The sequence below is a fragment of the Cheilinus undulatus genome, linkage group 23 (genome assembly GCF_018320785.1).
Source record: "Cheilinus undulatus linkage group 23, ASM1832078v1, whole genome shotgun sequence".
NCBI lineage: Eukaryota > Metazoa > Chordata > Actinopteri > Labriformes > Labridae > Cheilinus > Cheilinus undulatus.
In genome coordinates, this window is record NC_054887.1 from 30,063,324 (window position 1) to 30,089,087 (window position 25,764).

Genomic DNA, 25,764 nt, shown 5'->3' on the forward strand with positions numbered 1-25,764 from the left:
GCGCCGAATAACAGACGGTTTTAACTGTGGGGGTGTAAAGTCATCACTAAACCCTACGTTGAAAGCCGTTAAATTCTAACTTAAGTTGTGCCCAAACTAACCAAAATATTGTTGCAGAAATGAAGTATTCTCTGAATTAAACCAATTAGTTCAAATCATTTTTAGCCCCGTGTTAGCTACAGATGCTAACGGCTGAAAATAACGTATGCTAACTGCCGTTAACCCACAGACAGCGTCCATTGAGGAAGAAAAATATGACAAGGCATTTTGCATATGTGAATATTGAAGCATACTTAACAACAACTCATAATATTCATCTTTTAGATTCCCAATTTTAAATTTTAAGTCATATTTTGACCTTTTCAACCCCTTAGGCTTTTTAATCCCATATTTTGACTTTTAAACACATTTTCATATTTTTTCCTCATATTTTCATATTATAAATGAATAATTTTTACTTTTTATATCATATTTTGACCTTGAAGACTCCCAATCTTAAATAAAAGTCATATTTTTAACTTTTTAAGTCATCATTTTGCATTATAGATCATATTTTGACATTTTCAACTCATAATTTTGGCTTTTAATCCCTTATTTTGACTCGCAATTTAAAATTTTATGTCATATTTTGACTTTTAAACTCAGGATTTCAAATTCGATCTCATATTTTGACCTTTCAAACTTATTATTTCAACTTTCTACTCATATATTTGCTCTTTAAAACATTATTTTTCTGTTTTTAATAGTGTGTTCTGATGTTTTGAAGTATTAAGTTGGAATTTTTATCTCAGATTTGAGCCTTTAAACTTATCATTTTTACTTTTTTGAATTTCAAAATGAGTTATCATCAGTGCTGTTTTTTCATATTTTATTACTGGTGAAAATGAGGTTGACAGTTATGGTTAAATGTTGACCCTGTTAAGGCTAAATCCAGTCCTGTTAGGCTGTGATTGAGTTTGACACCCCTGCCTTAAACATTAGGTGAGCGTAAACTCTGTAATACGCAATAACTTACCAGAGTTGCCAAGTCTGTGTCACAAAACCAGCCCAGTGGCCGATAAAACTAGCCCGCTGAAATTCAAAACAAAACCTCTGCCACACCGTACATATAGCTTGTGGCGTGTATGTTCCATGTTCACCTGCTCCTCTACTGGTCGTTTTAGTTGTATTTGAGTGTAAATAGAATAGTTTGTTCTGCTTCAGATATTCAATACTCATACACAAGACATAAAGAACCAGACCTGGAAACCCTGGAACTTACATTCAAACTAGGCAACATTTGAAGTTACGCCCAGCTGGTGCAACCCATAGCTTGGCCATCAACAATCCTATCTTTGTGCTCTTCAGCAGTTCCTTTGACCTCATGGCTTGGTTTTTGCTTTGATATCATTGTCAGCTGTAAGGCCTTCTATAGAGAGGTGTCATGTCCAGTCAGTTTGATTTAGCACAGGTGGAAAAAATCTCAGCAACGATCCAGAGAAATGGGAGGAACCTGAGCCACATTTATTATTACATACTTAAGTTATTGTGATATTTCAGTTTTTTATTCCTCGTCAATTTGTTAAAAATTCTAAAATTCTGTTTTCACTTTGTCATGATGGGGTACTGAGTGTAGATTTATGAGAATAGAATTTTTTGGCTGCAACATAACATTTGAAAAAGTGAAGGGGGCCTGAAAACTTTGTGAATGCACTGCTGCTTCTTTGGGAACACCACCCAGGTATGCTCTTAAGTAAAATTTACCAATAGCACAAAATAATGCATTATTATTTCCAATAGTAGTGCAAAGAGACATTAAAAACACAAGAGACTGCAAAGAAGATTCTGTCAAATGTTTAATCTGTTCAGTACACGGTGTTTATCTCAGTGCAAGTGCCAAAAAAACAACAATATCGAGCCGTGTTTGGTGTATGTACACAGATGAACTTTGGCGTTGGGGAGCAGAGGAGGAAACAGTGAAGGCAGCAGGAGGGTCGAACACAAACGTGAGACAACAAACGGCTTTGGTCAGAACGAAACAGCAGCAAAGAAACCAAAAACAGGACGTGTGAACAGCCAAAGGTCAAAAATCAAATGGAAAAATGACACAGAGTGACGACTGTCGTCTTTCTTCATTTCATAAACCACAAAAACAAGTCATTGAACAAAATTAATGGTATATATATTTATATTTATATATCTAAAGTGCAATATGGTACAAAAATATAGAAGGTCAGCAGCACCTCGATACATTTACAAAATAAATACACCATTCAGACAAAATAAATTACTGCAAAAAAATCTGACATAATTGGAATAAAAAAGAAAAAAAAGCAAGGATTCACAAAGATTAAAATCTGTCGCCTCACAGAGCATCAAATACGTTTTTTAATCTGCTTTTTCTGCTATATTTAGAATATTTACAGACAATAAATATTTTCCAATTTCTTTCCAAACAATCACTTTTACAGAGAACTGTAAGGTGAGCATTTAGGAGTCCACTGCGACTGTCCATATGATTCTGAAACACAAAAAAAGAAGAAGACAGATCGGTGATTACAGTCTCATGTTTGGTTAAAGATGGTCAAAATTTGTTCCAAAATAGTTTTAAATGGCACAATCTCTGTTATCAAGCTGTAAATAAACATGATTTCATAGGACAGTTGAGTAGGAGAGGAATAAATCTATCAAATCCCAGTATTTGTTGGCAGTATTTCCGTATGGAACATTGCATATGTGCTAATGCAATTCAAACCATGTGCAGGGGTTTGCAAGTTTTTGGAAATAAGAAACCAGAAATGACCCAATATTTTGTGCTTGTTTTTGTTGCCGAGGTAACCAAAACACTGTCAGTATTATTTATTGTAACAACAACCAAATAGAACTCTTGTATTATGACCCTAGTGGAGTGTGTATAAATATCTGAGGAGCATAAACTGGTTTCTAGGGAGCACTTTATTTGTCCTGTTCATGATCTTGTAGTAAATCTATAAACTTCTGCTCTCTAGTCATATTTTGAAGCACAACAGAGGGAGAGAACTGTCTAAAGCTGGGTGTACACAAGACAATTATAGGCCTGATTTGCCCCCCAATAATCAAAAGGGCGTGACCTAGTTCAAGGCTTGTTGCATCTAATTTGTCCAAATAATGGATGGTGTTGTGCAGGGTAAGCGCAAGCAAATGGGGGATTCCAGCTTCTGTATCCCCTCTGATCCTCAAAGTTTAGTAGTGTCTTTTTCCTAGGATTGAGAAAGCATGGCCTGCCTTACTTTGCCTCTCTTTGGCTACTACCTTTGAGGGTTGGTTGGGCTAAATCATTACAATTAGAGGCAGAGAAGAGTGGGTCATACTTTGCAGTTCCTTGGGATAGCTAACAACATGAATACAGTTAATTCAGCCTGCTTCATTTATCACAAATTGAGAGTTTTGTGTTAGTTCAGGCGATTGGCTAATCACACCCATGCTACGTCTCTTAAGCTGCTCTAGCTTGGCTAAGCTTTGCTGCTCCCTCTGCAAGCCTTTTTTGCAACCCTCCTCCACCCCAGCTCCTCCTTTATTCCACATCTGTCTAAATCAATGCCATTCTGTCGTCACCGATGCCTGCCCGGCTCTGGGTTAGTTGCAACTTTTCCCACTGCCTCAGGCTTTTCTTGAAAGAACAGGAAGAGCAAGAATGCACGCTATTCCAAAGTGGTCCTGACTGAACTTTTTATAATGATCCTTAATAACTGAAGTCAAACAGTAGCAGTTGAGTGGCAATGTTTTCCTTATTCATCATACATCCATCCATTAAAGTCTGTTTAAAGGACTTAAATATGTTAATTTGCTCATCCTCAAACTTATAAATTGTGTGTTTTAAGGACTGATGTTTTAGGTCTGAAATACATCTAAATATCTGTCTCAGTGGAAGTTAAGTTTTAAATACCTGCAGCCCAGATTTGTGCAAAAATCCGCTATTGTGCATCCATAGTTTGGGTACATTTTAATGTCTGATCAGAAACATGAACAGAAAACACTGCGTTGAACATATTCTACCTGTGGACTCACCTTTGTCAGAGACTGACAGCGTTTTAAAGCAGCGCCCTCTGCAGGCCCAGCAGAGACCTCCACTCCAGGTGGAGTCCACTCCCCTGTTCGTCCTCCGGCCTCCACCCAAGCGAGCGTGCCCTTCTTTTCCTCTTCTCCCCCTCCCTTCTCTTCCCGGACCTCCCTTTCTTCTTCTTCTTCCCGGTTGTTTTTAGCACGCCGTCTTTGTAGGACTGAGACTTGTTGGTCTCCTGCGGCAGGTTGGTGCCCTCTTCCTCCTCCAGCTTGAAGATGATTGGGAGATTTTTAGTTCCTCCGGGTGGTTTGGAGTGCAGGGTGCTGCCGGTGGTGCTCATGTGGATTCCTAATCCAACACCTGGCAGCCCGACGCCGGCGCCGCTGCTGCTGCCACCCCCCGCTGTGGTCCGGACGGGGAGGTCTCTGATCTCAGCCGTGTGGACTTCGTCTAAAAGCTCCTGCAGCCACATACGCCGTTTAAAGTCCTGCAGCGCCCGGCCTTTATCGTGCATGAGCTGAGCGTGACTCACCGACCGCTTTCTGCAAAAGAAGCACACAGAAGATTTGTTTCATTAGACTTTTCTCTGAAGACATCACCTAAACTCCACTGGAATCCTCTTTGACCAACAGGGGGCAGCCAAAGTGAAGTGACAGCTTGAAACCCATCAGCATTTCTCCACTAATCCTGGGTTGCATCAGCGAATAAATCGTCATGACTCATCAAACCGCAGGAGCTGAGTTAATTCCAGGGTTGTTAAACTGATACAGAGATCTCCACCCAGCTCTAGGAGGTCCACGCGACCTCTGCCAGGTTTCCTTTCGATTAATCATCGACACGATCGTGGCATGAAATCCTTAGCCTTTCACTTCTCATTAATATGAACGTTAACTGACAGTTTCATGGCACTCAGACCCCTGAGGGATGAAAAGCTGGAGCTAAAAATGCTCCTGAAGAATTAAATGTGAAAGGTTTTGGTTTGAACTCTGGATGCACTGTGAGTTTAAAGATTATGTAGATCCTATCAGGTGATTTTTGGGATAGAAGGATGAATATTGATTATTCTGGTCATCTTAGCTCATCGTGGTGCTGCAGAGCTTGTCGAAAACATCCAAAAAAGTTCAGAAGTGACGCACTAAAGGCTGCTTTATACTCTGTGTTGAGTCTTTGCTGCAGCTATGGTGTAGTCCTGAGCACTACTATCAATCTTCCCTTTCAAAAAAGTTGGGAGACTATGTATGCACACAATAATGATTTGCAAACCCTTATTTTTGGGTGGAAATTTAAAAAAAAACTCTCAATTCTATACATGCAACTTGTTCCAAAAAAGTTGGTAAAGGGGCTAGAAAAAACTGATAAAGTGCTCAAAAATCACCTGGAATATTTCAAAGGCAAGTAGGTTAATTGGTAACGGTGGATAGTCCCATGATTGGGTGTAAAAGGAGCACTCCTGAAAGGCCATGCCTGGGCCAGATTTGGTTCAGATGCATTAACAATGAAAATAACACAATTTAAGAGCATGAAGTGGAAAGTTGACCAAAAACTGCACATTTAATCAGGATTTGAATGGTGATTATGGGTTTAATGATGGCTGACAGGTATCCATATGTCATTCCAGATAAAACAGTTTCAATATTGATTGTTATAAGCATTGATTTAATAGTTATAGGGATATAAAGACAAAACATACACTAAAACAAATACATTTTCTGAAATCAGTAGTCTTTTCGGGTCCAGATGGGAAGCTTTAGGGGGTCTGACATGGCCCCAAGTCCCGATCACTGCCCTAAGTTCTCCGCTTTGTGAAAGACTGAATGGGCAAATGTTCCTCTACATGCAATTAGAAGGAATTCAGAGATTTCACTATCTACAGTCGATAATACAATCAAAAGATTCAGAGAATCTTTAGAAATTTCTGCACATAAGGGGTAAGGTCAAAAACCAGCACTGAACGCCTGCAACATACGACCAATAAAGTGGTGCTGCTTTAAAAACCAACATCAGTCTGTGGGCTGAAAATCGGTTTTGTTTAAAGATTACTTTTAGCCTTTATTATGGTAGGGTAGCCCAAGAGACACAGGAAACATGGGGAGAGAAAGTGGGGGAAGACATGCACCAGACAGCACCAAGACTGGGACTCAATCCCACAACCAGTGCACTGAGGCCTCTATGGGCGCCTGCTGTACCCATTGAGCTAAACCACAGCCCAGAAAGCTGTTCTCAGTCAACACAGTACCTCACTGCATCTCCAAATGCAAGTTAAGGCTCAACTGGGCAAAGAGAGAGACATCTCTCTGGACCTAATCTCATCTGTAAAGGGCTGACCTAGAGTGGCAAAGTGCACTGTGGTCTGGTGAGTCCACATTTCACATTGTGTTTGGAAATAACGGCTATAGAGTCTTTTAATCTAAAGGGGAAAGGACTGCCCAGATTGCTATCAATGCAAAGTTCCAAAGGGGGTGTATTAGTGCTGATGGCATGGGTCACTTGCACATCTGTGAGGGCATTATTAACACTGAGAGGTACGTTCAGGCTTTGGAGCAACATGCCTCCATCCAGAGCCAACCAAGCCACATTCAGAATGAGTTACAACAGCATGGCTTCACAGAAAAATAGGGAAAATGCATGCAAGTGCAAAATACAACAAGAGAAACCCTGCACTGTTGAGCAACTTAAGATGCACACCATGCAAGAATAGGAAAGAATTCCACTTTAATACCAGCGTCTTTAGTCCTTAAACTCTCACAGAGTGTTGTTAGAAGAAAAGGCGATGGACCACAGTGGGAAAGATGCATGTGTCCCAACTTTTCTGGACCATGCAAATTGTAGAATAGATGCAACTTTTCAAAACCTATATAGATGATCAGTTAGGGCACTACATATCTGGTCTTTGTACATTATTTAACCTGAAAAAAGCAAAGGGAATGTTCAAATGGGCCGCTGACTCAAGAAAATACGAAGGAAAAAGACTTGAAAAACAAGAAAATGCTGAATAATTCCAATAACAACAGCTTTAAACCTCCTCGGGATATAAGAAAGAATTTCAAAACACATATTTTTCAAAAAATCCATTAATGGCTATGAAATAATCAGCTGTTTGTAGAATCATATGGTGTTAATTCTGCATCACAAATCCAGGTATTTCTGATCTACCTTTACACCAAATTTTCTTGAGATTAATGCAGTTTAAGACGCCATGCTCTATTACTGGATCTGCTCCTCCTCCTCCGAGTCAAACATGATCAGGTATTTCAGGCTTATTGAGTGGACAAAGTCCTGCTTGTGTAACAATGACCTTTGACCCTCTGGTAGTAAATATTGAAAACTATTTCCAGGCCCCAGCGAGATTTGAACTCGCGACCCCTGGTTTACAAGACCAGTGCTCTAACCCCTGAGCTATGGAGCCCTGGATGCTCCTGTGAGAGGGCCAAACCTGCACTAATCTCACCTCCTGCTGTGGACGTGGGACAGACCTAGAGGCCAAATGGGAACAGGGAGGTACCAGAGGAAGCGAAGTTTGATTTTACATGACAAAAGGCAGAATTTCTACATGGTGACTCCTGCAAATTTCATCAAACTTCTTTATCTATGAGAAAAAATGTAAATTATTCACCATGTTGTTCCAGCCTACTTTACATAAAAATTTCTTTAATGTTTCCTGATTAATTCAAGTTGGATTCTGCTGAAACAATACTCAAAAGATGAAGAAAAATCCAGAGGCTTTGGCTAGACCTGAACTCAAAACCTCTGGTGTACAAACCAGGACTTTGACATCCTGCTCCGTGACATCCTGACGGAAAGAAGCCACAAGGTGGAGCTGTCTGCACAAAAAATGAGGAAATGCTCAGCACCTTGCCGGACCTCAACTGAGACTCTTTAAATTTTGCATGACTGCTTAGACGACATATTCAAACAAGATTACACTTTCAGATACAATTCAAATTTAATAACTCTGAGAGCAAAGTGGATTTGTGTACAGTGAAGAAGAGGAGATCCTGCATTGATTCTTTAAGGGTTGTTACACAAACACAGGCTAGACATGGTAAAAGAGGATCATATGGACATGCAGAGGCTGATGCATATGAGAGAACCCAAACAGTTTGGGATTTGCCCTGCCTTGTGCAGTGGCATCTCTCTTGATCCAACTAGGACTTGAACCAGTGACCAAACCCAAGTCTTTACAGATTGAGTTAATGCTTAAATGTAGCTGACTGTTCCTTTTGAAGCAAAGAAAGCTGCAGCTCTTTGCAGGATTTGAACTAACAACCTGTGGTTTATAAGACTAAGGCATGAAGAGGCAATATGCACACATGCATAGGACTCACTCTGTAACAAACTTTATAATCATTTATAATAAGCACTGATGCATGAGCTAATATTATCCCTATTGGCTAACATGAGCCATAGGCAAACAGTAGTGTTGCATGAACAGATTTCTTTTGTCTTTCAAATTAGTGCTTGCATCTTATTCAGAAAAAACTACTAGAAACTAACTCGCTGAACATGGCATTACTGTGCTTGATTTGCCAACCATCTGACTTGATCTAAACCTCATAGAGCAGCGTTACTCAACCCTGCTCAACCAAAGAGCCAAGCTGTTGTAAAATACCTTTGCAAGAGCCACAAACTAAGGAAAAGTGGCAAAAATGGGTTAAAGTGGCATTTAAATAAGTTAAAGGGGGAAAGGGTGCAAATAACTGAGTGAAAAGTGACAAAAATGGGGGAAAATGTGGCAAAAAAGGTAGAAATTTGGGTGAGAAGTGAAAAAGAGTGGCAAAAATTGGGGAAAAAGTGGCATTAAAAGGCAAAAGGCAGCTTAATGGGCGAAAATAGCAAAAATAGCAAAAATCAGGATAAAAGCGTAAAAAAAATGGGAGAAAAGGGGCAAAAACTGGATAGTGTTGGAAAAAGTTCCAAAAAGAAGTTGCAAAAGTGGGCTTAAAGCATCGAAATGGATTAAAAGTGGCAAAAAAAAATGGAAAAAAGGGGCAAAAAATTGCAAATAAGAGTAATGGAATTATATTGACAAAAAATAATGGTTGACAATTAAAGCCTACTGTGTAAGTGTGGGAAATAAACTGATTAATGTGACTTGCAACAGATCATTTCTGAGGTCAAAGTATCCCTTTTTTAAGGTTTTCTGGGGGAATAATGTTTTAAATTAAGACATAAAAGAGCCACAAATAATCACAAAAGAGCCACATGTTGAGTATAACTGCCATAGAGAATATTTGGAGTTCTGTCAAGAGGGAGATTATACAGACCAGCTAAAGGCTGCTATCAGAGATACCTGGGCTTTAAAACAGCCCAGCAGTACCATGGGCTGATCGCCTCCATGCCACGTCACACTGTTGCAGTAATTCATTCCAAAAGAGAGCAAAGAGTGCATACATGAGCATACTTTACAACCACTGAAGAAAGTGTAACAGGTGCTAAAGAGGATGTTTTGTATGGATTTGAACATGATTTGCCTTAAAATCACAATAAATTGAGCTTTTTAAAAAATTTTTTTGGACTTACGCACAGCACAGATGTTTCAGTTACTCCTGACATACTGGTGATATTTCTGCAGAAACCTAAAAGAAATGCTCACAAATTTATTTTTAAGTGTGCAGCCCTGTGCAGGATTTGGACTCTTGTGTTATGAGGCCACATGGAGGCACTGTCTGCACAGAAATCTAGAAGAAGCGCTTGGCATTTGGCTGAACTAAAACCAAACTTGATTTGAATTTGTTGCATTTTTGAAATGTCATGATCTCTCTGCAGGAATCAATAATCTTAAAGAGTCCTGCAAAGACAAAGAGGTCTGAAAAGCTGCAGCGTATTTAGACAAAGTTTGATTAAGAGAGAGGAAGTTTTAAGGTGTGACAGCAGAAGAAGAGGATCTGCGTCTCTTCTGATCCCCTCCAGATGGGACGAGCTGTTGTCTTTGCAGGTACAGTCGGAGCAGCAGAAGGATCGGAGCTTTGCTTTGCTTTGCCGCGGTGTCTCGTTACTCAGAGTCTTAACTCTAAACCAAACAGAGCGGCCGAGCGCTCGCCTCAGAGCCTGGGAACCTCCGAGCGCCAACGCCGCACAAACACTTCAGGTGTCTGAGCACACAAACACGCTGCCTTCAATGGGAGATAGCGGCAGCTGATTACAGCGCGGCACCGCCCTGTGAGAGCCAACGGGGTTTCCCAGCGTGCACTGCTCCTCTCTGTGCAGAGGTCAGTCCGTCGCTGCACACATTTGAGGAGGTTTTAAAGCTTCGAAACAAACAAAAATCGGCAGCTAAAGATTCACAACTAAAAGAAAAGGAGCTGCTGAAACCTCCCTCTGAAGTCCTGAGTGAATTTTTCTGCTGAATTATAAAAATATCCTGAACAAAACTCGCCTCCCAAACACAGATGGAGCCCTGGAGAGCAGCTTCTGTTTATATGCATACAGATATTTCCTGTAAATCTCAGCCCAAAGAGAGAAAAACACACACTCCCCGAGTCTTTGAAAAGTGATCCGGCTCTGATTTTACCTTTAATAATGCTCACATCAAACACTTCAGACCGAGAGGAGGAGGAGGAGGAGGAGGAGGAGGAGGCCTGGAACATCCTGAGGAGGTGCAGCTTCAGATTCTACCTGGAGTTTATCGTTTCTCTCTGCAGGAGATGATTGAAAGACGGGGAGATTTTCCTAAAAGTCTGATCCTGCTTGCATTTCTGCCTCCAACACTGCCCGGTCTTGAATCTTTTAGAATCTAGATGATTTGGCTCAGATCAGTGATATGAGCTGGTCTTTTGACTCCCAAAGGGCCTTGATTTTGCACCATTTTGTCTTTTTCATGTCTTTAAAACAAAACAAAAATGGAAGACAGAAAGCCGGCTCTCAACAGGATCTGACTCCTATAATTTCTGCATAAAGCTGGCTCTCAGAACCAGCTAATCGCCAACGCCACATCAATACAGCTTCCAATATGCCGCTGTTTCCTTTCAGAGCATAGCAATGACATCATGAGGGAGAAAAGCGGCTGAAAAAGCGGAACTAGCCTCGTAAGTTCAGCACAAAACAATGCATTTTGTGTTTTTCTGTTGTTACTGTTGCATGGGGAAAAATAATCCTCCTGACTAATCAATGGATTGTAATGAGTCTAAGGCCACCTTTTAGGGTCAAATAGATTACTGGTACCTCTATGGAAGGGTGCCAATAAAGTGCAATGGCGCAGAGTGTTTTTTTGGTACTTTCCCAACAGTTTTTGTATTTTTTTGATAATTTTGGGGATTTTTGCTGTTATAGAATAGGATAGCTGAAGAAAAACAAGAGACATGGAATGAGAAAATGGCAAAAATAATACATTAAAGAGAGCTAGGGTTGGGATTTCAACCTGCAACCAGTGCATTAAGGTGTACCGCGTCAGTATATGGACACCTGCTCCAACTAAGCCATACTGCTAAGTGGAAATGAAGCTTTAAAGCAATCTCATGCCTTATTTTTGCTTATAATGTTAACGACAGCTGCCTTAGTTTGACTCTGGAGGTTCTGGATCACCGGATTCTTTCTTGAAGATTTATTTTGGGGCTTTCCTTGAATTTACTGGAGTGATAGAACAGTTGACAGAGCTTGAAACAGGGATGAGATAGTCGGGAATGACGTGTGGTGAAAGAGCCACAGGCCGGGCTTGAACCCCGGCCGCCTGGATTCATGGGGTGCAACTAAATTAGTAGGCTCCCCGACTCCCCATGCAAAGCTCAAACCCGGATCAGACTGAAGATTTGCAATGCAACAGAACTGTTTTGGAGCACTGCAGGGGACTGTTGCAGCTGTGTGAGCTAAGCCGTTGCTGCTCAAATCAGGATAACTGACAGTGGCAGTTAGTAAAGTATTTAAGGTTAGGGTAAAGTTTCACCAGTCAATCACCTGGTTGCCATGGTGCAACTCCCTCATTGAAGCATCCATTGATGAATCCAAAGTCTGGATCAGTTTTTTAAAACATTTTTTCAAGAGCAGACTTGCAACTATTGCAAGTTACTGAAAAATGCCACATTCATACCATTCACTACAAATTCCTTGCAGCTACAACACAGGTGCAAAAAGTCAAAAGTCGTTTAAACTGAGACAGTCTCCTCCAGTTGCAGCGGTGTGAGCTGACCGGATTTCAGAGCTTTGCAAAGCAGTTCTTAGTTCTTACTTGTCTCACCATGATTCTTTGGTCTGAATGGGGTAATCAAAGAAAAATGTCACTCTTTTGCTCTCCATGAAAACAGATTTCAGACTTTTTTTTCCTATTCAAAGATAAAATTAGGAAACTTTCATCTCCTAAGGCTCAAGAAGCTACAAACCAAAACTAGCCACAAAAGAACTAAAGCCTGGCCTTGGTAATTCTCTGATTTAACAGCTTTGATAGAAATTAAACCTGAATTGAGATGTTTTATTTTGGAAAACCTCTCACATCTGCTTTTGGTTAACACATGAGAATTTGGTTTATTTGAGCCAAAAGTTTGCCAAAAACATCAAACTCTCCAAAGTTTCTGTGTAGAGTGATTCCCCGTATTACATCATCGCCTTTAATGACTATTCTGCCCGTAAACTTCTTCAGTCCCTGATTCAATAAACTTCAGATTTCCCTCTAACTCAAAGACAAGTGTACAAATGTTGTTTTTGTTGGTAAACTTCCAGAAACATAAAAAATATTCAATTTAAGGCAATTTAAAACTGATAAAAGCAGCACACCTTCATGTCTGAGAACATAGAGCCATCTAATCCCTGGGATTCATGATTAAAATGCTAACTTTGATAAAATACCAACAAAGAAGTCAGTTTATATGCTTTATACTGATCATTTCAACTGTTTAAGGCTGGAAACCATTAAAAGTTTTTAATGTGCAAGCTGAATTTTCACTCAGACTTCACAACTATCTCTACAACTTCTTGAACATTTGCTCTGCAAAATTTGGGCTCAGTCTAATTTCTGAAAGCATGATAGGGATGGGTGATACGGACCAAAATAAGACTCATAACTGACTGATGATGAATGACATGTATATGGGTATTTATTTACCTGTAGAGGCACAAATAGCTCCAGAATTACTAATTTTGAATAGTTACCAACTATTTAGTGCAATTTGGACAGAGCTAGCTTTCTTTTGGTTAAAAACATGACTAATGGTCATTACATTTCCACACTTTTTAATATTACCTGTCATTAAAATAATGGAGATTTGATCATTTTGAGACACATGGTATTTAAAAGTATATAAAAAATGTACAACATCCATACATACAAGAGTGTTGCCAACATATTTTTGCAATTTTGACATTGCACTTTCCCTCTCACTCTCTCTTTCGGTTGAAAGTAAGACTGAACATCGTTTACTTTCTGTACTTTTTGCAACAGATGGCATTCAGAAATATCAAAACATTCAAAAAGCTAAATATACAGAAATTTTGTCAACCTTTTTGTGCAATTTTGGCTGTGCTCTTGCTCTTCTTAGGTTTAAAACAAGATTGAAGATCATTAATTTTTTTTTTAACTTTTTAGTTTTTCAAAATTTCTGTACTTCTTGGAACACATGGTATTTAAGAGTGTAAAAGTTTGACAACCTTAATAATCACAGAAATGTTGCCAATATATTTATGCAAGTTTGACAGTGCTCTCTCTCTCGGTTAAAAATAACCATGTGCAGTGCACATAATTTTGAAACTCATGGCTTTGAAAAGTACAGACAACCTCATTGCAATGTAAATGTTGCCAACAAATTTGCACAATTCAGTCAACGCTCTATCTCTCTTTCTCTCTCACTTAAGGTCATAAAGTTTCTGCACCTCTTGATACCACTGAACATCAATATGATGTAAAGAAAGTTTCAGCAACTTAGATATAACAGAAATGTTGCTGATGTATTTGTGCAATTTGACAGTACTCTCTTGTTCCCTTTCAATTTAAAAAAAAAAGAATAAGGACCTTTACATTTCTGCAACTTCTGTTACAGAAAATAATAATAGAATTTTGACCATTTTGGAAGACATGGTATAAAACGTATGGAAAAGTTTAACAATTTCAATATACACAGACTTATTGCCAACATATTTGTTCAATTCAGACATTGCTCTTTCTCTCTTTAGGTTGAATGAAACATACAGTCTGTATTTTTTAAACCACTGATCATCAAAGTATGAAAATCTGATTGTTTTTGAACACATAATTTTTGAAAATAAAGAAAAAAAGGAAATATTGCCAACTTATTCATGCAATTTTGACAGTGCTTGCTCATTCTCATTTGACTTAAAACAAGACTAAAAAGCTTACCAATTATGTACTTTATGATGCTAAAATCATTATAATATTTTGGAACACAAAGCATGTAAGAGTATTAAATGTGTCAATTTACAAAGAAATGTTGCCAACATATTTGTGCAATTTGGACATTGCTGTTGCTCTTTTCATGTTGAAAACAAGACTGAAGATCATTTATTTTTTTTTAACTTTTTAGTTTCTCAACATTTCTGTGTTTTTGGAACACATGGTATTTAAGAGTATAAAAGTTTGTCAACCTTAATAATCACAGAAATGTTGCCAATGTATTTATGTAATTTTGACAGTGCTCTCTCGGTTAAAAATAACTATGTGTGCACTTTTTGATATCAGATAAGATTTGATCATTTTGAAACCCATGGCTTTCAAGAGTATAGATGCCCTCATTACAATGTAAATGTTGCCAACAAATTTGCACAATTTAGACTATGCTCTTTTCCTCTTTCAGTTGAAATAAAGACATAAGGTCATAAAGTTTCTGTACTTTTTGATACCACTGAACATCAATATAATGTAAAGAAAGTTTAACCGTGTTAAATACAGAAATGTTGCTGATGTATTTGTGCAATTTGACAGTACTCCCTTTTGGTTAAAAATAAGACTAAGAAGCTTAACATTTCTGCACATTGTGATGTCAAAAATCATTAGATAATGGAGTTTTTAATATTGGAAAAACAAAGCATGTAAGAGTTTTAAAGAGTTTCAATTTAAACAGAAATGTTGCCAACATATTTGTGCAATGTAGGCAGTGCTATTTTCCTCTCATGGTTGAAATTAGACTTAAGGTCATTACGTTTCTCTTCTTTTTGACACCACTGATCATGAAAATAACAGAAATTTGACAGTTTCAAGAAGCTTATATTTACAGAAATATTGCCAATGTATTTGCGCAATTTTAACAGTGCTCTCTCATTCTCTTTTGGCTAATAATAACACTGAAGATTGTTCAATTTCTACACTTTCTGAGGCCAAAAATCCTTAAATGACAGAGTTATGATAATTTTTAAACAACTTGCATGTAAGAATATGGAAGGTTTGACTATTTCAATTTCACAGAAATGTTGCCAACATATTTGTACAATGTAGACAGTTTACCTGAAGTTTCTGAATCAATAAACAACCCAGTCTTGGGCGTCTAGGACTTCTATTTTTGTTGCTTCAGTGTTTAACTCTCCATTGATACTATTTGATTTTTACTGCAAATAAAAATACTCTTAAATTGACTGAAATGAGATAATTCCCTTTTGGATTAAATATTTTAATTTGAATATTTTGATATCAATAAGCAGCATATAACAATTAGCTTTAGCTACTGTAAACGGTTGATATGATGGTTGTAACTGAGGGTAATTTTTACTTCTATATTTTAGCTAAAAATCGGCAAAAACATCTTAAATCTCGATATCTTGCCCGGCCCTAATCCACAGTTAACCCAGCCATCCTTCATTGCTCCTAAACCTTTAAAAGAGCACATCACATGATGAGTGTAGCCCTATTTTCCGGAAAGCAGACCCCACACAAATGAGGAAAAAGCTGCAGAATGTTACATAAACTTTAAAGACTCTAAACTTGCAGCCTCCAAAATGCATTTCAGATGTGACCCGTCTCTGTGGAAACTTCATTCAGGGAGAAAATCTCACCCTGAGCATCTTCCCACTGAGTCATTAAAAACTGATCACATCTTAGAGATTGTATCGCCCCTCCAAAAGCTCTTTAAGTGTGTTTAACTTTCTCTCTGGCATCGGACGCCTCAGCAGGAGCAGCAGGTTTGGTTTGGTGCCGAGCCGAGCATCAGCGTTATTCATTCCCCTCCAGAGTCCAAACACAAAGACGGAGAGGGCGTTAGAAAGTCTGACGGGGCCCTGAACGTGTCTGATGGAGCAGGCTGGGAGTTTATCACAGCGAGACGCTTTCTGCTTTAGGTAAACACACAGGTGGGCGAGCGCTAACCAAACATCTGCCGGCACGTTTCACAAATGAACACATTTTCCAGGCTGTGCTCACCCACCACGCAGGGAGGGGAGAGGGAGGAAATACATGAAAATAAATGAGCAAATAATCCTGAAGTTAAGTCCACTTTCTCTGCTTGATAAGGGGGGGGGGGGGGGGGAGGAACAAAAAAGGGGTTAAAAAGTGCAGAAATGAGACTCACATTCTGTTGCTGAGGGCATCAATCGGCCGTCCAAAGTGCGGCTCAGGAGAGCAGAGCAGGAACAGAGCGAAGCACCACTGCTGCAGGACTCTCCTGGAGCAGAACATCTTCCTGAAAAGGAGAAACACGCTCATGAGCTGAGAAGGAATCAAGAGCTTAAACTTTAATGCATGTACGTGTAAACTTTGGCAGAGATTTTCTTCAGACAAGTCCCTGCAGAAACCCGTCCTGCACGTTTCAACCACAACAAAGCTGAAATTAAACAAAACAAAAGCACAAGAAGAAGAAGACGGAGAAGAAGGGAGTGGGAAACTTACTTTCCCACAGCAGCGTCTGTCCAAAAGGAAAAGATAAAAAAATAATACACCAAAGTCTCGTCTCAAACTTTCCAGTCTGACTTTAAACCACAAATAAAAAAGCGTCTCAGGAGACCAAATCCAGGTGATGACACCTTCAGGAAGAGGGAGCAAAAAGTCCCCACGAGCCAAAACACATCCAGGAGATTGGAGTCGTTATTTATGTCCCCCCTTAAAGAGTAGAAGAAGTCCAGCTGCGTCTCCAGCAGACGTCCAGGTGTCCCGCGGTCAGAGGTGAGAGTGTGAGTGATGTCAGGGCAGCTGCTGCTGGTCGGTCTGATGGGAGCGAGTGCTGCATGCTGCCTGAGCGTCGGAGCAGGTCAGAGGAGAGCAGAAGGGGAGGACTTTATGAACAAAGAGGACGGCCTCCTCATCCTGTCTCTGCCCACCGGAGGAGCAGGAGTCAGATAAAGAAAAAAAAAAGGAGAAGAAGAAGAAGAGGAGGAGGAACGGCAGGAAGGTGGCACTCGAGCAGCACAAAGAGGGAGAGACAACCTGAGAATTCTGCAGGAGCTATGAGGGTCACTGAGAGCCAAAAAGTACTGAATGAACACTTCTATGCTACTGTCAAGGCTTTAAAAGCACATTTAAATACATAAACAACAGCAAAGAGCCCAAGAAGAATCAAGACAAGAACAACTATAATTAAGGGAAAATAAAAAGCCTGCTCACAGACTTATGAGGGGTAATTAGTGCCACAATATACACTGATAGCACACTTAACATTCAAACAAGACTTTGAAAGACTATAATATCTATGAGTGTGATCAGTTGATTCGATAATACTTTGTGTTTTGATGTAGCAGCTTGTTTAACTGTTAATGCATCTATGTAGCTTTGCAGTGTATTTAGACCTCCAACAGGTGGCAGCATAACCTGATATAAGGAGCACAAAAGTCATCCTTAAAGTTCCTTTGATCAACAGAGCAAAAACCTCAAAAAACTTCCAGCATTTTGTAATTTATTTTTCAGAATGACAAAATATTGTTTTAAATAACAAATTTTGAAAAAAATCAATTTTTGGGTTTTGTTGATTTTGGAGGTCCTATATCCAATATAGTAAATTAACTTAATAAAATATATAGTTTTCATTTCATAAAGCTGAGGTAGTGCAGAAAAAATGATACCAAACAGGAACATGGTGTGCATTTGCTGAGTGGGTTATACTGTCGAATAAAAGTATGAAAAAAATGGCAAAAAAGCCAGTGGACCTCTAAGGGTTAAGGTTTGCTCAAACTAAGGCTTTCAAGATTAATCAAGTTAATCGTGATTAATCAGGGTCCACAATTAGTGCACAATTTTTTTTCAGTTGTGATTAATTGCATGCATTATTGCCCTTTGGCTAAGCTTTGGCTTTTGACAGCCCTAAACATTTCTTATTCTTGTTTATTCTGTCACTGAACTTCATACTAATGGAAGGGCTCCAAACGTAACCAATGCTAACGTAACTTATGCTAATGTAACGGAGGCTAACATAAAATGCTAGCCAAATCCTTCCTCATGAAACATCTGGAGTTTTTTTTGGCCAGGAAACAGGTGCCTGAATGAAGTGCTTCCTTTAAAAAAAAAATAAATAAATAAAAAAAATTAGAACTGTTGAAAGCTTTGAGGCAATTTTAAAGACTTTACCTAACAATAAGAAACTGATCAAGTCATGATTAACCCATGTCAAAATATCACAATATCTATTGGAAAAATTCCCTGTAAGTTAAAAACCTTGATGCACAGTTTAAAATATTCAAATATTAACAGAAGTTTATGAAATCAGAGGTAGAATATAGTAGCATGTGTTTTAAATTTTCAGGTGTCTTTCTGAAAGCCCAAATATTGGAAGCTACTTCCTGTCTGAAGCTTTGTTGTGTGATGAACAGTGACAGCAGGCTCCAGTGAGAGTCACTGCTCTGACTCGGGGCCATCGATGGCATTTGGAGGCCTGCTGCAGTCAGGTGAACCGTTTCAGGTGTGATGCTGTCCTATCTTTCCATACGTGCCGTGCACTCTGGAGCGGGATGCCAAATTTTAGCTACTTTTTTATTCTCAATTTCAAATATGTGCTGGTCCCTCTTCGACTAAGCTGTGTCAAGCTCAACAGAGCACACAGCGCATAACCCTCACATCCGCTTTACACTATCAAATCAAAGCAGACAATGTTTGGGATTAACAGCTGCGCAGCCTCCTCTATCTCTCCCAATAAGTGTGAAACATTTCTACCATCAGACGGTTCGAGGCATGAGGAAGTTCACACATCAGCTTCCTGTTCATCGGCTGTGTTTTTGCTCTTACTGTAATTAAGTGAAATCATCTTTTCTACCATTATAGACACATTTCCGTCTCCGGCAGTCGATCATTACAGTGGATTACAGGATCTGATTTAATCTGATCGAGTTAAATGTGACTCAGGGTGGAAACCTTCTCTGCATCTGAGGATCAAACGGCTTCACACTTAAAAGCCTCAGACCACCAACACTGTCACAGCTCTCTGCTCTTATGTAACCCTCACACTGGACTGCATTTATTAGCATCACGCTATAAAAAGAACAAAATACAGCTGAGCTTAAATATCCCTCGGAAATGAAACCTGAAGCAGGATTTTTCCCCGTGGCTGATCCTGATCCAAATCTAGCCTGTTAAACGTATCATTTATCCTCCCATAAGTACAGCAAAACTACAGACTAGAATAAAGTTTGTTTGACATCCAGGAGATGCAACGCTAAGTCCCTCTGAATGCATCTTGGCGCTTCGTCAAAACCTCCCCAGGAAACTGGAACTTATGGAGGGACTGGGTTTCCCAAGAACTACATTTTATGGCCCAAAAGGTCCCTGGTAGTGGGGGATTTATTTCAGCACTTTCTGAAAATATTTTAACTTTGATACAATATAGGTAAAAATATAAAAATGCATATTAGGGCCACAAAAATAGGATCTATTAATTTTTGAGGAAAACTGAAAACTTAGAGTCTTTAATTTACAATAAACCAACTTAAATTTAGAAAGACGCAAAATTCAGAGAAAAACTTCGAAACACTAAAGCCCCATTGCTACCTTTAAAACACGTAAACTTATGAAAAACTCAAAACTTTTTAACTGTACCTCCCTAGGAAACAGGAACTCCAGGAGAGACTGGGTTTCCGAAAAATGATATGTTCCAAAATGTCCACACTAGGGAGGGATTACGTTTCGCGCTGTCTGAAAATAGAGTTCTGAGTATTTAAATGTTGATAAAATACTTCTAAAAACCTACAAAGGTGTAAGAAATAAAAAAAGAAGAGGTTATGATTTCAGAAAAGAAAGGAATTTTTAAAATCATAAGGTTGCTGAAAAAAAATAAAAAGTAAAAAATTTACGAGAAAAACCTCAAAGCTTGCAAGCTGTGACCCTACCTCCCTAGGAAACAGGAACTTAAGAGAGAGCCCTGTAAACCAAGTCCAAACTTGCAGTAAAAAAGTTGTACATTTATGAACTTAATCGAAACTTTTGAAATTTGTCAATACCAAGAAACAGGAACTTAAGGAGAAAGGCTGTAAACCAAATCTGAATTTTTGAGTTCCAAAAAGTCATAAATTTACAAAACATTAAAAACTTAAAAAATGTCCCCATACCTACCTAGGAAACAGGAACTTCTGGAGGGAGTGGGTTTGTCAAAAAAAAAAAAAAAAAAAAAAAAAAAGGCCTACACTAGGGGGATTATGTTCTGCATTGTCTGAAAATAGAGTTTCAATGTTCTGAGTATTTAAACGTTGATACAATACTGGTAAAAGCCAGAAGGCTTATTAGGGAGGCTGTAACAAATAAAAAATGATGAGGCTTCTGGGAGCGCAGATGGTCAAGTGGTTTAAGGCACTACCCTTGTACGCGGGTGGCTCGGGTTCGAATCCGGCCTGTGGCCCTTTGCCCCATGTCTCTCCCCACTCTCTTCCCTGTTTCCAAGTCCATCCACTGTCCTTCCTCTATCAAATAAAGGCATGAAAAGGCCAAAAATCTAAAAAATAATGAGGATTCTTAAATGTTTTAGAAATAAAGGATAATTTTGAGATTATGAAGTTGTTAATTTATGATAAACTAAGTCAGAATTTTGAGTTAAAAAGTTGGAAATTTACGAGAAAAAAAAAATCAGAACTTTGGAAGTCTGTTGAAGTATCCCTTTAAAGAAGAGGACAAGAAACATGCAGGAGCGTATGTACAAAATGACTCACTGACGTCCTTTGGTCCCAGTTAATGTGACAGTATTTACGCTTTTCAGGAGTTCATGTTTAGTTGTTCTTTTGTGTGAGGGACCCAGTTAATGTTAATAATTAAGATTTTCTCAACAAAGTGTCCTTTGCCATGCTTTTACTTTTAGATTTTTACTGTCTTAAGCTAACGGGGGATTTTATTGTTCAGGAACATGACTTACAAAGTAGTTAAGTATCTGAATTTTGTTTTGAAAGACTCAAGACACCCTTTCAGGACAGAGACTTAAAGAGTTGCACTTCTCGGAATGGTCAAGTCAAATATTCAGACAGCTCTTTCACACCCCAGCAGGATAATTTGTCTAATTTTCACGCATCTTTGGGCGCAAATGGAAACAGATGGGAAAACCTTTAAATCAAGTGAAAGTCCACGTAAATGAAAGTCCGGATTGTTTGCAGATAAAGAAGATGGTAAAAGAAGTAGTAAGTAAAAAAGAATCTTCACTGAAGATTATAGAAGACAGGTCTGTTGGTCATTCTAAATTCGTAAAGTTACGTACATAATTTTCATTTTGAAATTTATGTCAATTTTAAAGCCAAAAGGCTGAATTAAACTTTTCTAGTTTTGGCTGCATGCTTGTATGTAAAGATGATCATAATCAGGAGGGCATTATTAGAAATAGTCCCATAAAAAAATCACACTGGTTTTATTTAAGGCGTACAAGTTTCCCAAGTTAACCTCCTCATATGAAGGCTTCAGCCCGTCTTAAAGAGCAAACATCAGTAAGTCAGACAAACACTGCGGGCAGCAGCGCCATTCTCCTCGCCGCTCTGACTGACACGTGTTGAAATATCAGAAATGTGTTCCAGCTGTCGCCTCCACAATTAAAACCAGATCCGACACTCGCTGCTTGGGTCTTATCTGAGTCAGGACCACGAAAAATATCTGTGGGGAAATCATTTGTGGGAAAATGTTTACACAGGCATGTGGCATCGACATTTCACATGTTTGGAGATTTATGGTTAGTTGTACGCATTTTTTAAATCCCAGTTTAATGTGAAGAGTGGGTTTGAATCATGTTTAGTCACAACAGAAGGGTGGTGAGTGTTATTTAAATTTCAGACTATTTGTTTAGAACAATAGGCTGACGTATGAGCTGCTGGATTAGTGGGGAGTGAAGTAATAGCTCACTAATTTTGAATAATAAATGTAGGGATAACGGCCTGGCGCTATACCAGTCATTCTGTCATTTGCTGCCTTGGATAAAATACTGTTAGAATAAAAGAAAGCTGCAGCATATCAACACTACAGTTACATATGTGCAACAACTAGCTAACGGAAAAAGAAGATCAAAATATATCTAAAAACATAGTTAAATATCGTTAAAAGGTTCAGTCTTTGCCACTAAAGGTGGCCGTTCAATAAATGGGAACTTGACCAAACTATGTATGACAATTCCTTTTTAGTTAAACTTCTGAAACACTTCTTAAGTCTAAACATTTGACCATACTGTTGCTTAAGTACATGCACAGCAGACAGAGATCTAACATTATTTTTAGAACTACTCCTTAAACACGTCCTACATTTTCTTTGTTATAGCTCTGTTTTTGGTCTCCACCACCTCCTCAGGGGGATTAGCTATTTTCCTTGCTGTTTCGTGTCTTTAAATCTGGGGTTTAGTAGCAAAGCAAGTAGTGAAGTAGCTTTGAGGACATTTTACTAGGAAAATATTGCAATAAGAGCACAGATATCAACTCTACCAAGATATCATATACTAGTATTTCTCTAAAAATGCCATGTTCCGGATAGGCCAACTTATACACTTGACATGCAATATTAGTTCTGTTTTATCTTGTTTTTGTTTTTTTATTTTTCGAAAATACTGAGAGACAAAAAAGGGCTAATTTATCCTCTTGTCAAGGATACAGGAATTTTCTATCAGGTTTATACTCATCAGTAAAAGAGGGCGCTTCCTTGCTTTAGGCTCTAGGAGACATCATCCATGTAAAATGCATCATGACTGGTATTGATCTCAAGATTACTTTAACACAATTACTCACTGATTCAATTACACCTAGATCACAGGCTTTTATAGAACGTAAACAGTCTTAACACTATGAAAACATGCAATGAATGAATGAATGAAATTAAGTGGTTAAAAAACACAGCTTAATCACAATTACTTTGTTTTCATGGTTGTGGTAAGACAAAGTTGTAACTGAAATTAACTTGACAATTTCTCAGCTCTACTAAGCAGTATATTACTGTTTTTGTTTCATAGTTGAATTATACATAATGAGGGAGAAAAGTGGTTAAAAGTGGCCTTTCATGTTCAAGCCACTCACCCTGATGAAGGCTGCCCGCTGAAACACGTTGGTCCAATAAAGTTTATAACTACAAGTGTTGCTTGAGATTTCTGTTCTTTTCTTCATGAGCTTCTCACAAGGCAGTTTGGGATCATTTAAAGCACAGAGGAAGCCACTTTTAAAGACCCCGTAAAATAAAATCTAAAATTTGTGTCTTAACACACTAGATATGTTGGAATGTGGTTGCTGAAAACATGAAAACACTGAGATCTAGCTGTGACTGAATTCTGGAGTTAGACAGTTAAAACGTTTCTCACCTCTTTCCTGGCTGGGTTTAATTTGGGCGGGGCCAATATGTGGGCTGGTGATGTCACAAGCCCACAGTGGGGAATGACTCCGCCCCTCTAACACAACAATATAAAATCACAGAGCAGTTCATCTCAGTAAAGTCTGTTGTTAGCTGATGTCCCTGCCTTTATTAAAAGTAACAGTCAGTTAAATGCTGTTTTTCTGTTCATTGTGAGGTAAATTTACCAAATCTATCAGCCACAATGGTCTATGGATCATTTGAAGCATCACAACAGAGATGTCAAGCAGAAAACGGTCTTTGTCTCTTCTTCTGAGGTAAAAAAAAAAAAGGGCAAGAGGCAGGCTAATTGCGTGAGTGCTCTCCTCAATTCGGATTGAACCTTTTTTTTTAATGTCAGAGGATCATATTTCTCCTGAGTGGGCATGGCTTCAGATCAGCAGATTTTACCACCTAATTTTTCATGATTTTGAAGCTTAATTTTATAAACTTGGAGATATTTTATTTGACTGAAATTCGACCTGGGGGTTCATAACACAGTGGCCTGTCACACAACAATCCTAAATAAAGATCTATTTTCACTTTACAGGGTCTTTAACAGCTTTTCTCCCTCTTGTGTGAAATTCATCCATGAATTGAAAACAGTGGTTTACCGTATTGTAAAAACACACTATGGTGTGCAGTCTGACGGTACTGTCCCACTGAATACGTTTATTCGGTGATCCAACCTCCTTCGTTGCTGACTATTTTTTAAATAGAGGTATCTTTTCCTTAAAAACTTAACTCCTTAAGATAATACACAGCAAAGCAGCATTTAATTTTCATGGATACATTTCATATATTGAGAAGGGAAAGCTGTTGGCCCCCAGTTTGTATAGGCCCCAGAAAGCTCTCCCCTTATGGCCCCCTGCATGGCTGTGCTCAAACATCCTTAGGTACAGGGAGGTCTCAGTCTCTGGCACCTTTATTTCAGGGGTCACAGTCTGAAAAGTTTAAGAACCCCTTATATACCTCATATAAATGTATATATAAGTGATGTGTTGTTTGTGAACGAACTAGTTCAAAGAGCCGACTTTTTTATGTGAACGAGAAGAGCTGGATCCCATTTTAGAGCCATTTTAGATCATTACAACAATTACTTTTATGTATGTTTTTTGTTATATGATTGATTTTCAGGAATGATCTTTTCTACATACACTTCCACAGGCACATCTTGCACTAAGGACACAAGCTTGATGGTATAAATGTATCAATGGTATCAATGTTTTATCTGTCAAACAGCCCAGCCAGTTAGCAGATTTCATCTGACCTGCAAGATGTTTTGGTGGGGACAGCACAGTTGGACTAAACTGCTAAATCTGGCAGGTCAAATGAACATAACTGGTACCAGAATGAAGAGCCGTTTGGGAGCCAAAAAGAGCCAACTCTTCTTGCTGAGCCGAACCAAATGATCCGGATCACTGAAAAGAGCCAAAATTCCCATCACTAATATATATCTTATAGTCTTGCCAATATTTTCCCTGCTCTTCACCTTTTAAAGAGTGACATATCAGTTATGTTGCAATTCCTCATGAGGATGTTTTCATTGTACTTGAACAAACGTAGGATGTTTCTTTCAGTTTTTAAATATTTTTGAAATCTTTCAGGTAACAAGACCTTAACCAAAAGATAAATGACATTGGGTAGGTAATTTTTGATCAATGTTTAGGACATTTAAGTGCAAAAATTCAACAGATTCAACCTAAAGAAAGCCTTCATACTTCCTAAGACTACCAACTGTTGCATTGTTTTAAAAGAGATGATATTGAAAAGTGCTGAACATTTTAACAACGTTGCTTGCTAAGGCTAGAGGCTAAACATTTATGTGGTAGTCCTACACTACACTGGCTCTCCGAATTACCAAAATCTGGACCTGGGTTTGTTTTGGGATGACTTTAATCAGTGTAAAAGCTAATCTGACCTCTGAACATGAGCACAAAGAGCAGTATGAAGGCTAGCCCACCGTGCACTTCTGAAATGTTTAGCTAACGTAACGGCAGGTCCCTGGAGGTTTCTGCCAGGCAGCGCTGCTCCAACGGCTCCAAAAACCCTTTAAGAAGAATGACTCGTTCTCTTCTGGGGAGGAAATCCTATACGTAAAGTGCGGATATAGATATTCATCAGGACT

At 38.8% G+C, this 25,764-nt stretch overlaps 1 protein-coding gene and 1 non-coding gene across 5 annotated transcripts in view; both read right to left on the reverse strand.

Annotated features, from left to right (window-relative positions):
* Positions 1-1,832: 1,832 nt before the first annotated feature.
* Positions 1,833-25,764, reverse strand: part of pthlha (parathyroid hormone-like hormone a) — a 244,932-nt gene continuing 221,000 nt past the window's right edge. For 2 of the 4 annotated variants that reach the window (XM_041780999.1, XM_041781002.1), the window contains exons 2-4: positions 16,459-16,569; positions 4,027-4,563; positions 1,833-2,500 (exon numbers count right to left, since the gene is read on the reverse strand). In XM_041780999.1, coding sequence (XP_041636933.1) covers positions 4,050-4,563; positions 16,459-16,569 — 625 coding nt within the window. In that variant the 3' untranslated portion in view covers positions 1,833-2,500; positions 4,027-4,049. Of the gene's footprint in view, positions 2,501-4,026; positions 4,564-16,458; positions 16,570-16,775; positions 17,119-20,417; positions 20,435-25,764 lie in introns of those variants that run through there. The other 2 variants (XM_041781003.1, XM_041781001.1) reach the window with 2 other exon arrangements.
* Positions 7,355-7,427, reverse strand: trnat-ugu. Its single transcript has one exon. It is a non-coding gene; the product is annotated as a tRNA-Thr (tRNA).